At 40.1% G+C, this 12,732-nt stretch overlaps 1 protein-coding gene across 1 annotated transcript; it reads right to left on the reverse strand.

The window, feature by feature from the left end:
* Positions 1-3,117: 3,117 nt before the first annotated feature.
* CA3 (carbonic anhydrase 3) lies at positions 3,118-12,298 on the reverse strand. Its single transcript, XM_032869098.1, has 7 exons — positions 12,165-12,298; positions 11,110-11,307; positions 9,017-9,135; positions 8,077-8,169; positions 6,978-7,040; positions 5,695-5,850; positions 3,118-4,090 (listed from the first exon to the last, which is right to left on the reverse strand). The coding sequence occupies exons 1-7, from the start codon at positions 12,196-12,198 to the stop codon at positions 3,971-3,973; spliced, it is 783 nt and encodes a 260-aa protein (XP_032724989.1). The 5' UTR covers positions 12,199-12,298; the 3' UTR covers positions 3,118-3,970.
* Positions 12,299-12,732: the final 434 nt, after the last annotated feature.

The raw sequence follows: 12,732 nt of genomic DNA on the forward strand, positions 1-12,732 counted from the left end.
TGGTTAAAGTAAAATTAATTTTCAGGAGAGAATTAACTCTTATTGAGAGTTTTATTACACGCTACAATAACTATTTTAAGAAGTTATATGTACCAACTCATTAAATTCTTTAAAAAAAAACCTCTCTGAGCAAGTAGTATTATCATTCCTACTCACAGAAGAAGAGACTGAAGCCAGAGAAATTAACTAGCTCGAGAGTACATATCCAGCAAATGCTGGGTGGCTTGCACCCAGGCCTCCAGAAGACTGAACAGGGCTGTAAAACGCTTGCCTCTCATTTATTTACATTTTGATTCAACAACTACTAAACTTTAATCTCTAAGGCCTCATTTTTGGCTATTAACATGGTCAAAAATAAGAATCCCTCACCGTCTTTTTTTTTTTTTTGTAGATAGAGATTAATGGTTAATATTAATCATTTGAGAAAAGGAAAAGGGGTGTTCTGGATTTTGAAAAACAAGCAAACAAAACCCCTCATTGCTCTGCTACTCAACAGCTGGGCTTTTCATTTCAGTCATTTTTGTAGTTATTTTGCTGCCATCTAGTGACCCAAGTGAAAATTAAAGACAAACATGATTGCCTTCTCATTTTCATTTTATATCTGTTAAGTGCTAGCTTAGGGATAGTATTTAAAATCATTAAATTTTCATACATTAAATCTGAAACATTTTACAGTTCTCAGTTTTTAATAGTTTCTTCTTTTTTTTTTTTAAAGATTTATTTCTTTATTTTAGAAAGAGTGAGTTGGGGCAGCGGCAGGGGGGAAAAGGGTAAGAGAATCTCAGATCCCACACTCAGCGGCTCGATGTGAGCGGGGACTTATGCAGGGCTTGGTCCCACTACCCTGAGATCACGACCTGAACCGAAAGCAAGAGTGTGAGGCTTAGCCAACAGCGCCCCAGATGCCCCAGTTTTCATTTTTTTCTTATCTCTTCTCACTGTTCTTCCTCTACTAAAATAATATTTTTGTTTATCTCTAGAATTCCCCTTTAGTATCAAATAAGAAGGCCTTAGAAGAGAAACTAAAGTCTAATTTATTTATATGCAGTCTTTGATGTGGTTTTGGACTCTATGTATTTCTTTTAAAACAATTTTGTTTGTGGCAAATTTTTACATGTATCCAAACCAGTTAATAGCTGGTCAGTTTCACCCTATTTATTTGATTACATAAATGAGTACAGTTGGATGCTGACACCCACATACCCTATGTAGAATACTTCCCATTCAACTACATAAATATTCTGATGGCACATAAAGAGTCTTGGGTCAGTAGTCATGAATATTTACTTTTTCATAAGTATATTGCCTCCCCATTGAAGGGGGAGGATTATAATATATTTGCACTCTCAAATCTAACAGTGCCCTATATTTAATGAATTCTTATTGATTATACGCCATTCATAGACTTAAGGATATAGCTATCTGAAGATTCCGACATACTTAATTCAAGTTAGTTTCTGTTCTCTGTTGAAGTTTAAAAATGTCTACGATGATTATGTTCTAAAGAATAAAATTTGAGAAGGGGTGTGGGGTTATGGACATTGGGGACGGTATGTGCTATGGTGAGTGCTATGAAGTGTGTAAACCTGGCGATTCACAGACCTGTATCCCTGGGGATAAATATATATTATATGTTTATAAAAAATTAAAAAAATTTAAAAAAAAAGAATAAAATTTGGCAGATGCTGAACATGTCCAGCACAGCTCCTAGCCACGTCTCCTCCACACATGTAGGCTGTGTATGCCGCAAGTGCAATTGTCTGGAATCTTATGCATGATCATGAAGATGATCCCTCCACTGAATAAGGACATACGTGTGGTTTCAATATTCTATTGAGCATGTATAATGACTCGGCATTGTGAGTGCAGGGAGAAATTGGAAGTTTTAAGTTGGGTGATAATTGTGAGTTTAACAATGACTCAAAGCTGTCATCTGAAGCTGAAGAGAACATTCCCCAAGGAGGTCTAAACTACATAAGATGAGCAAAAACCAGTATTAGCCTTAATTATGCAGAGTAATTGGTTGTTCAAGAAGATGAGCATTTGTCCTGGGGTCATCGGTGTTCATCACATCATCTATTTACCACATATTTACTGAGTGCTTACTAAGTGCCAGGCTCACTACTAGGCAATAGGGGAATAGTTTATAAGACTCACATCTATGCCCTCATGGAACTCATGGTCGAGGGAGATAGCCTCTCCTGATTGGACATTTTCTCCCAAAACGGTTCAAGGCTCGTTTAGCCTGCATTCTTGAATAAGGACCACTGTAGCTGGTATTGAGTTATATGTTCCTCTCCTACACAGAATGTGTTTTGGATGCATTTTTGTGGTGCTTTAAGCATTACTAAGTAAGTACCCAGAGAGAATCAGCTTGTGTATTACCACTAATTGATGAAAGCTCCACACCTCCTAATTTCAAGGGATTTAATTAACACACCCATTTCGCACTGACCAACCTGGCTTTACTTCACCCAAGTGGTAATCTATTAAATAATGTGAGTCTCCAAGGGCTTTGTCACCTGACTTCACTTCCAGCATCACAGGACTCTCCTGACCCAATACCATTTTCATTCCTCAGAGTAATGAAATCATTGCTGTCATTTTCTAAGGTAAGTTAACGTATTAGCCAGTCTTGTGATGGAAGACAAATCAAAGCCACTAACTGCAAAATTAGACTTCATGTCTAAACATATTAAATGTTTTGAAGGTCTCATTGTATAGGGTTTTGTAGTATTAGACTAGTGTTATCCAATGCACATTTAGAAAAAGAAAGACGTAAAAGCTACAGCCTGACTTGATTCCATGCCCTTAAGTAGCAACCATGGTATGGACCCCAGATTCCTAAATCCAACTTTGAGACTTCCGGAAACTAGTCCCCACTCTCAAATACGTGGCCACCCATTCCTCTTCTGGTCTGTGATTTTCTCCGAGGGCCCCTCACTGATTCTTAGCCGTTCTGTGAGAAATGTAACATCTGATTAAAATCAGAACCTGAGTCTGTTATCATCACCCTTCGGTTATAAAAACAAACTTACAGACTTTGCCATTCTTAGTTTTACTCCATGTCTGTCACTCATGACCCTTTTCTTCACTGAAAAACACAACACGATTTTTTCACTCACGTCTTTATTAGTTTTGGTGATCGGTACAACTGCTTTCACTTCAAGTGCAGTCACTCACTCCTTCGTGTTCCAGGAATTATTATCCCACCCTCAAATTAGAAAGATATAAGAGGCAATTTTTATATTAATAAGCATGCAAAGAGAAAAGTAGTAAAATTAAAAATAAATGGCCCTCCTTCAGGTAAAGAAAAATGTTAGAATAAAGTCAGCTATCCTTATGAAGAAGAAATTCAAACACCGGATCAAATGTTTTAAACTCCTCCAGTTGAATGGGTTTTCCTTTCATTGATAATCAAAACAAGATAATCCCTACAGTACCTAGAGTTGTAATAAATAACGGACTGCTTGTTGGTTTTATTTAAGGGTTAAAACGCATCATTTCTTTGCTTGGTGTGCATAGTCTCTTTAACTTCTGGCTTACGTTTAATTGCTCTATGATCTTCATACACATCCACTCCTACATATAGAAGTTTTCATTATTTCTTTTTAAGAGACACAACTCCGAATACGAAAATAGTAAAACTGAAGTTCTGTGAAATTTAAGAAGACAAAAAAATGGTGCCCAATACCCATTTTTCTATATCTTTACCGTCCCACCTGTTTCTTCTTTGAAACCTTACTAACAATGCTTCTTTTGTAGGAAAGGTGATTATTACTAAGGCCAAATGTTTTCATATTATGTCTTGTCAAAAGTAACTTTGGTTTCTCGGTTATTACACTCTGGCACTGATTGCGTGGTGTGGAAAGCTGAAATATACTTGGAGGAAGGAGCACCAAGAGGAGACAAGGAACCAAGCTCTCCAATGGCAGGTTTCCTTTCCTGAAGAGGGCAAGCTCCAGCGGCCTCATTTGAAGGAGGCTCTCACCACCCTGCCCTTGATCGGCTGTGGAGGGCGCCAGTTCCCCACCAGGGGTACTGGGGGCTCGTTCTCAGCACTGGAGAAGAGGCTCCGCAGCTTTGCCATCTGCAAGGGGCAAGGGAAGACTGTCAGCATGACACTCGGACCAACTGGACGCATTTGGTACGTGACAGCTAGAAATTTCTGGCTTTTTGGGGCACGTGGGTGGCTCAGTTAAGCGTCGCCTTCAGCTCAGTTCATGACCCCAGAGTTCTAGGATGAAGCCGTGTGGCAGGCTCAGTGGGGAGCCAGCTCAGTGCGGAGCCTGCTTTTCCCTCTCCTCCCAGCTTGTGCTCTCCCTCCCTATCTCTGTCTCTCTCAAATAAATAAATAAGATCTTTTTTAAAAAAATTTTTTTAAAATTCTGACTTTTAAAACAAAACAAACAAACCACGAAATCTGTTGGTCCAGAGTTATCTGGTAACAAGTTCCTGTGAAATAGAAGCTTTTTCTGTACTTTTCTTTTCTTCGTTTTATATAGGATCACCATGCCCTCTGTCCAAGTGTCTCCTCCTGAATTCTGAAGCAATTATTTCAGTTTGATGGGTCAGTATGAAGTATATGCTTTATGTAGGAGGGGATGACAATATCGGCACAATTGATAAGCTTAATTGCCTTCGTTGTATAAGTTTATGGAGTCTCTTTTTTTAAAAGACAGAAAGAGATTAGTCATACTATATTTAAAATTTTAAGAACATTTTAAAAGTTTTTTTTTCTTAAGGAAAAGGAATATAGGAAGTTATCATCAGTACTGTATTTCTATATGAAAATGTTTACAGCTTTCTCCTTAAGAAAATTTCATTCCTCTTTCAAAATATGTTTATGAGTAAACCTGACCATTAAATCTGATCTTTTGATAAAAGTGATCGTGTATATACTTGAGTCCATAACTGGCAGAAATATGAAAACCGCTGTCTTAAGTAAGGAAATGTACTAGAAAACTGACTTTACCATTAAAGTAGACATTCATGATCTACGGTGTGAGTTTCTGTGCTGTGCACTTGCTTTAATCTGTTCTTCTCCATATCCCTTCTTACATATTTTCTCCCAGTCTTTCCTTGAAAGTCTCTTTGATAAATGTTGCAAGGAGTTCTTTAGATGAACACTAAGAAGAAAGTCCTGAGCAAAGAGGTCAAGAGGTATTGGAAGCAGACAGACACTGGAATCTCAGCTCCTACACTTGGCTGTGTGATCATGCACAAACTACTTAACCTTTCTGAGCCACAACTTACATATCTATAGAACTGGAAAAATCTCAAATCCTTACAAAGATGTTAAATCCCTTCCGTTAGTATCCTTCTCCCCAGGCCTGTATTTACAATCTTCTAACCAATACTTAGTAGTTGAGGGAGCTCCAAATTAACAAAGGCTAACTCCTATTAGTAATGTAAACCCTTAAGTGTTTCCAGAGCATAAACTCAGCCATTGTTCAGCATTCCAACCACCTTTAAATGATCTATGTTTATCCTGGTACTTTCGGAAGCCAAGTTTTGGAAAGTTGAGCAAACTGTAATTAATCAAAGCAAACTCTGAAATGCCTGGTCATAGAGCTGGTCTGTAAGCATGCTTTTAGCAGCTGTCCATTTTCCATTTGGCATCTATATCTTATACAGCCATTCAGTGATGCATGTTTGCATGTTGTCAAGTCTCTGTCTGGAGCTGGGACTTACCTGGTCAGAGCTCACGGTGATGGGCTCCTTCAGCAGGAGCCACACAATGCACTCCTCACAGGGCGGCGTGGTGAAGGAGCCGTGGTAGGTCCAGTAGTCCCGGCAGGCAGGGAACAAGCAGGATGGGTCAAAATGTGTGAAGGGTGCCTCCTTGCCCTGGGGGAGCACAGGGCACAGGCACGATGAGTAGGTGCACCCACATCACCCACCCCAACGGTCTTGCCATTTTGTGAGGATGGATTTCAAATGCAATAAACAAAACAGATTTTTTTTTTTTTTTAAATTTCGGGGTTGAACTCAGGACCCTGAGACCAAGACTTGAGCTGAGATCAAGAATGGGATGATTCACCAACTGAGCCACCCAGGCACCACAAGAAACTGGAACTATTAAATAAAGTTCATGCCTTTCAGAAATAAAAGTTAAAGGGGGGAAGCCAGTTTATATTTTGACTTTGGCACAGTCAATGTAACATTTTATTCCCTATTATCTGTCAGTAGAACTACAATTCCTCACTTCTCAAGAAAAAGAAGAAAACTCACATCTAACTATAACAGAAATGTTTTATGTAAGTTAATGCTTAGGTACTCAATGATTAAAAAAAAAAAACAGGCTCACTTGAATATTATACTCAGAATACTTTGGTGGTAAAACTTAATAGCATTTGATTAGAATAGTTCCAAAGGCAATTGAAAGGAATCAGTTAATTAGAAGAATCTACTGTTAAGATTTAAAGTATGCAGGTATCACCCCAGAGAGAAAGGGCAGCACCAGGACCCAAATGTTTAGCACTTCTGCAAGTATATATGTGTGTTGGGGGAAGGGGGTAAATTGAATTCATTTCAGTAAGAAAGTCATTATCTGATAGACTGGGAATTTAATAAGCTGATATATGTAAAATTGCACTAAAAATTATAAACCATACAAATATAATAGCATTTGTTTGTGGACATATGCTTAGTATATTCATCAGACATAGTAACAGATATAAAAAAATACACTTGAAAATGTAATAATAGGGGCACCTGAGTGGCTTAGTCATTGATGATCTGCCTTTGGCTCAGGTCATGATCCCAGGGTTCTGGGATGGAGCCCGCCCATTGGGCAGCCCGCTCAGTGGGGAGCCTGTTTCTCCCTCTGCCTGCTACTCTCCCTGCTTGTGCACGCTCTCTCTCTGAGAAATAAATCAATAAAGTCTTAAAAAAAAAAAAAGAAAGAAAATGTCATAATGAAAAATTGACGTACCCTGTTTTATGTTCTAGGAGGGAACATGATTTATTTTTACCTTTGTCTTAACTTTGTCCAGTGCATCAAGGACCAGCTGGAACTCGCCTTTCTCGCGTCCTATCTGTAAGAAAACCAAAAACCAATAATTATATCTTTCCCTTCTTCATAATTTATGATTGTCTTGAAAACTAACTTTGATCCATCCATCAGCAGCTAGTGATTACAAATCTGCCAGAATATCTTGTACTAAACAAATCATAAGTTTATTTCTCCCCCAAGATTTTAAGGTATATATTTTCCGAACTAAATTTAGACTCCAGGCCTCTGAAGTGCAAAACCACAAAATTATATGTTGATTTATTTCCATGTCCTTGATCTTCTCTCCCATCATCCTTTTTTTTTTTTTCTTTTACAGAATTCAAGCTAGGATGGACTCATTGTATGCAAAACTAAATTTATTGTCCAGTCTGGAGTGCAGACCCACTCCACTTCCTGTTGTGTTGCATTCAATCACTGAAAATGAACCAATGAGTTCAGGACATAAAACAAATTAGGTCATTCAAAAAGAAAGAAGCTAGATTTTCACCTCTGGCTTAAAATCTAGATAGTGTTACCACTAAATTCATGTGTTAATGACACTAAGTCCCCTTTAAACCAAAGCTGGCCCAACAACACACACATTCCGTGTGCTATGTTAGCCTGGGATCATGTGAGTGGTAGCCGCCCTCAGCTGAGGGGATAACCAGCCAGGGACTTGGCATCCCAGCAGTTTCCAACATCAGCTTTTCTGGTTTCCAGTGCAACTAAAGTAGAGTAACAGGAAAGGATAATGCAACAAGGCTGACTTTGCCCTCCCCACTACCACAATAAGCTCTTTCCAAGGCTCTGTCTCCATTGCCCCTCCACACGCCCACACACTCATTCTGGAGAGAATTTAGAAGTGGTAGGGGGACTGGAGTATGGCAAAAGGGACACTTTTAAGGGAGAGCTAAATATTTTGAGCTGATCTTACCAGAAATATCTTGTCAGTTGAATGAATAATGAAATTCATTCCTCTCTCCCTTTTAAATAAAAGGAAGGAGGGGAAACACATGCTATCCTAACCATCAATAAAGAACTAAATTTTGAAAGAAAAAGATGGTTAGTTTTTACCTCACCTTCAGAAAAATGCCAACCACAGCTATCCCATCAGGTTGCTTGAGAGCTTCTCCGAAGGTGTTATACTTTGGATTCCAGTGAACCAAATGAAGCTGAAACCATAGAATGCAGGTTATGAGGTAAATTTCTAGAGTAAGAAAATAAGTATAAAAGTATTCACAGTAAACCAATAACTTTACAATTCTGACGTTGCCAGACATTCTCAAAGGAAGTCAATAGAATTTGAAATATCAACATGCAATATTTTGCTGAAATTTTTGGTGGTTTAAATAAAAAGTGTATGAAATTATTAGAAGTAGACCTAGAACACTGTAATAAGCAATGATTGAAAGTTGAACTTTCATTAAACTAATTCTGTAACTTTGTTATGTAACTTTTCTGTGCCTGTTTGTATAACCTGTCTCATAGAGTTGCTGAGAGGATCAAATGAGTTCATATTTGTATGCACTTCATAAATGCTAGCTATCCTTATCTTTTCTCTTCTAGTCAAGACCTTGGCCTTTTTTTTTTTAAATTATTAAACCGTTATCCAGTTGTTGTTTTTTTTAGGATTTTATTTTTTTGCCAGAGAGAGAAAGAGAGAGCACAAGCAGGGGGAGGAACAGAGGTAGAGGGAGAAGCAGACTTCCCATGAGCAGAGAGCACGTTGAAGGACTCCATCCCAGGCCCCTGAGATCATGACCTGAGCTGAAGGCAGATGCTTAACCCACTGAGCCACCCAGGCGTTCCCACTATCCAATTTCTTAATATAACTTTGAAAATTTTCATGCATGACACTAACTCACCTACACTCTTAACCGTCTAGCCTAGAATGTCTGGCAGCTTCAGCTTATTCTAAAAGTACTACAGCTCTTTTCACAACCTCGGGCTTGAAGTGGATGCTACTTTGTGGCTATTTTTCACTTCTCAGTTTTCACTTTGAGAGACAGTTGCTCCTACCTCTGCCGCATACTTGACTCCATCCACGGTGTGCTCAGAGCCATGATCATCAGAGGAGCCCCAGTGAAGATGGAACTGGCGAAGCCGGTAGGGTCCAGTGAGAGGACCGCCCCTCAGCACTGCGATTCAGAGACGCTAGGTCAACAGTGAACTCGTGCTTCGTTTACAGACTCCTACCTTAAACACATGCTCTTAGAGCCGAAGTTTGATGGGCAAAGGTGATCAGTCTGCTGGGTAGATGGTATGGTTCTCAAGCACACTGGTCTCTTTCCCACAAAGTCTTGGGATATGTCAAAATAAAGGACTTCTCTTTTCTATCTTGTTTTCTTTGCTTGTTTTATTATGCTTAAAGAGCCAATTTAACATGACAACAAAGTTCAAACAAAAGAGGGGCAATAAGGATGCAGACAGTCAACAAATGAGTCTGTTGTGTGGAGTGGTGGGAAGAACGTGAGGGCTGAGAGCCAGAGGGATGCGGGTTCAAATCCTAGCTAATTGTGTGATCTCAGGCAAGTTGCTAAACTTCTCTGAACCTGTTTTTGCAACTCTGTTGAAGGTGATAATAATATCAACCTTTCAGAGCAGCCATGAGGATTAAATGAGATTAAGGACTTTAAAGTCTTCATCACACTGCCTGGCACACCAATCACCGTGCAAATGTGAATTCCTTCTCCATATCATGCCTCCAGCTCCACTTTTCTTTAAGACTACAAGCAAGAGCTTTCATTCACTTCTAACTTGAACTGTGTCTGTTGGAATGAGGTAAAAAGGAAAATTTAGACATTTCCCAAGCAATCAATAAATGTGGACAGCCAAACGAGGTAATTCTTGGTAGCATTAATGTTGAGTCTGTTGTCCAAATACTTCACCACATCACATTACTTTGCTCTCACTTCATTCACCTGGGGAGTGATTTAGAGGTTCAAATATTTTCTGCAGGACATTGGAAATTACACACCCCCCCAAATCAAGATTTAGCAACATAAACTAGAACAAAACAGAATTCAGAATAGCTATTCCAGAAAATATTGACCAACTCTTGGTGCTGAAATGGCAAACCGAAAGCTCATAATCTAAAACAATAGAGCTAGACTTGGGTAAGCTTAGTCATGTAGAAGTTAAGTGGTCTGATTCACAGCATTTTTCTGGTGCAAACACTAGAACAGTTACTTTCTGGTCATATGAGTCCAACTGATTAGGATAACTCATTTGGAAAGGTCATTATTTCCGCTTACAAAAATGGTATTCTTATGAGGCTCTACAAAATAGGTACTGTTTAATTTTGTCATTTATCCTTCAGAATGGAACTTGATTTAAATGGAGAAGGCGAAAAAAGTAACAGCAATATGAAATTATCGTTTAAGAAAATAAAATTTCTATGATACTCATTACTTGAAGCCTCCTAGCAGGTAGGAGGCTTATGACACTATTGCTCTCTACTATAACATCATTGAGAATATTTATTTATGTACATCAGTAAGAATAACTTTAACTTTTTTACAAATGTGGTTATAAGAAAAAGTATTATTGTACATCAAGCACCAAAATATTAAAGGTAGATTCTTTCTTACCTCATTTACTTTGAAATAAAGTATTTCTAAGTAGTCTGCTTTTATTTCATTGATTTTCTTAATAGTGTAAGTAAAGAGTTTTTTAAACATGGCGACTTTTCCTTTTCATGGCACAGAAATCACTACTCATGAAATTGTCAGGAACTTCAAAAACACTCACCAAAAGGATTAATCAGATGAACCCCACTGAAGCCTTGAAGACAATGTTCTTGACTCATATAATGACCTCATTCTTTCCCCTGGATTGACCCCCACCCACATACCAGGGGGAGAAAGTGTCTACTTTGTTCCTTTGCTGGGTTCCTGGCTTTGTAGAATGGAATCTCTGCCACACAATGGGAATGGGAGACTTGCTCTCCAGACTATGTTCAGAAACCTCAGGTGTAGGCCATCCAAAAGGACATTCATTTAGACTCCTTGCCATCACCTCTTCTCACTAATTATTACTGTGTCATCAACCTCATTTTTGCCAATACAGGCATCGAAAACGTCCATGTGCCTCTACCTAAGTGTCATACTTACTTGACCTATCGAAAGTATCATCAAACACAACCCTGCAGGTCTTCCCGTTGTTCAAGATGCTCTTGCAAGAGCCAGGATCGTAAGACGCTGACCATGGCTGCAGAGAAGGGTCGTGCTTGATGTCTTTAGTATGCAGTTCGATGGGCGACTGGTTGTCTCCCTTGGCAATGGGATAAAGTTCATGCCAGTGGTCAGGACCTAGGAAATCAAGTTGATGGGACTGATTCATTTGGTGGCACATTCCAAGCCCTCTTTCTAATCAACTAAATCAGCAAAATACACAGAGGCTAGTCAGTGATTATGCAAAGGTCCTGGTTTTCAGTTTGGGCAAGACAAGGCTTAGCATTTAAGACCTTTTCATTGTTTCCTTAATAGTGTACCTAGAAATTATATTTAACTAAGCGTATTTCCCCTGCTTGCTCAAGAATACAACCTCGAAGGCTAATTTTTGAAATGCACTTCGTCACACGTTTTACCAATGCTATCTTCCACCATACCGCTGGAAGAAATAACCTGACCACATATGGTTTTCAAAGCACACTCCTATTTTTTATTTATTCTTTTTTTTTTTTTTTTTTTTTTTTTTTTTTTTTTTTTTTTTTTTTTTTACTATGGGTTAGGCAGAAACCAGCAGGCAGAGCAAGGATTCTTAAACTGACACCAGGTTCAGAGAGGTGAACTGCTTGCCCAGCATCCTGGAATAAGGGACAATCAGAACTGGACCTCGGGTGGTCTGACTTCTAGGTCACAGGCAGTGTGATCTTGGGTAAGTTACCCAGCCTCTCTCTGCACTTCAGTTTCCTGCAGCGGAAGTAATAAGGGCTTGATACCAGGGAGAACTACATGAGATAAAGGTAAAAGGGTCAGCAGCTTCTGGCACTTGGTAAGTGCTCAGTAAGTCTTGGTTTCCAAGGACTCCTCTGCCCATATTTTCCCACGCACTCCCTAGAGTTGCACTCCCTAGAGTTGCTCGCTTTCTGTGCAATTCCAGGGGATCCTCCGACACCATCCCGGACAAGACTGGGGTGCTGGGGCCGGCGGCTGCTCAGACTCACCGTTGTGGCTGGCGTAACCCCACTCCTTGGCCATGGTAGTCTTTGTAGACACTGGACCGCAGCTGACTTCTCTCCCCCGAGTTGTGCAGCCTCCTTTCGAGCCCACGCCTTTTATATAGGTCCCCAACACACTGCATGGCCTTATTAGGTCAGCGAGGGTGGGGCAGGGGGGCTAAACTGGATTGGGGTGGTATTTGGGAGGTGGGGTAGGGAAAGCCAATGAATTCCGAGAGCTAGACAGCTGGGGGGCTGGGGGGGGGGGGGGGGGGGGGGGAGATGGGCAGAAGGAGGCCCCCACCCCTCCCTACCCTCTCCAAACCTCGGCGCCTGGCTCTCCTACCTCTCCCTCCTGCCTCCCGAAGCTGCCGGGCTTTCTAACGAGTGGCGCCGACATGCAAAAATGCGGGCGACTTTTGCTTCATCCTTCCTCCCTCTTCCAGGCTTTTCGTTGTTGATTTTGCGGGAGATGGGGGATCCGACCTGTGCTTAGGCACCAGCTAAAATCTGCAGCCCCGCGACACTTGCAACCTCACTTCCAAGTTGCTTTTAGCGCAGGCTGGTTGTCTGG

This window comes from Lontra canadensis, unplaced genomic scaffold (assembly GCF_010015895.1).
Source record: "Lontra canadensis isolate GAN:19392208 unplaced genomic scaffold, GSC_riverotter_1.0 scaffold37, whole genome shotgun sequence".
Taxonomy (NCBI): domain Eukaryota; kingdom Metazoa; phylum Chordata; class Mammalia; order Carnivora; family Mustelidae; genus Lontra; species Lontra canadensis.

Excerpts from the sequence above, each read along its gene's own strand:
- CA3 (XM_032869098.1), bottom strand. The coding sequence starts at position 12,198 with ATGGCCAAGGAGTGGGGTTACGCCAGCCACAACG. Across the intron at positions 5,851-6,977 it reads TGGACAAAGTTAAGACAAAG|GGCAAGGAGGCACCCTTCAC; the intron begins GTAAAAATAAAT and ends GTGCTCCCCCAG. Across the intron at positions 4,091-5,694 it reads TCACCGTGAGCTCTGACCAG|ATGGCAAAGCTGCGGAGCCT; the intron begins GTAAGTCCCAGC and ends TGCCCCTTGCAG.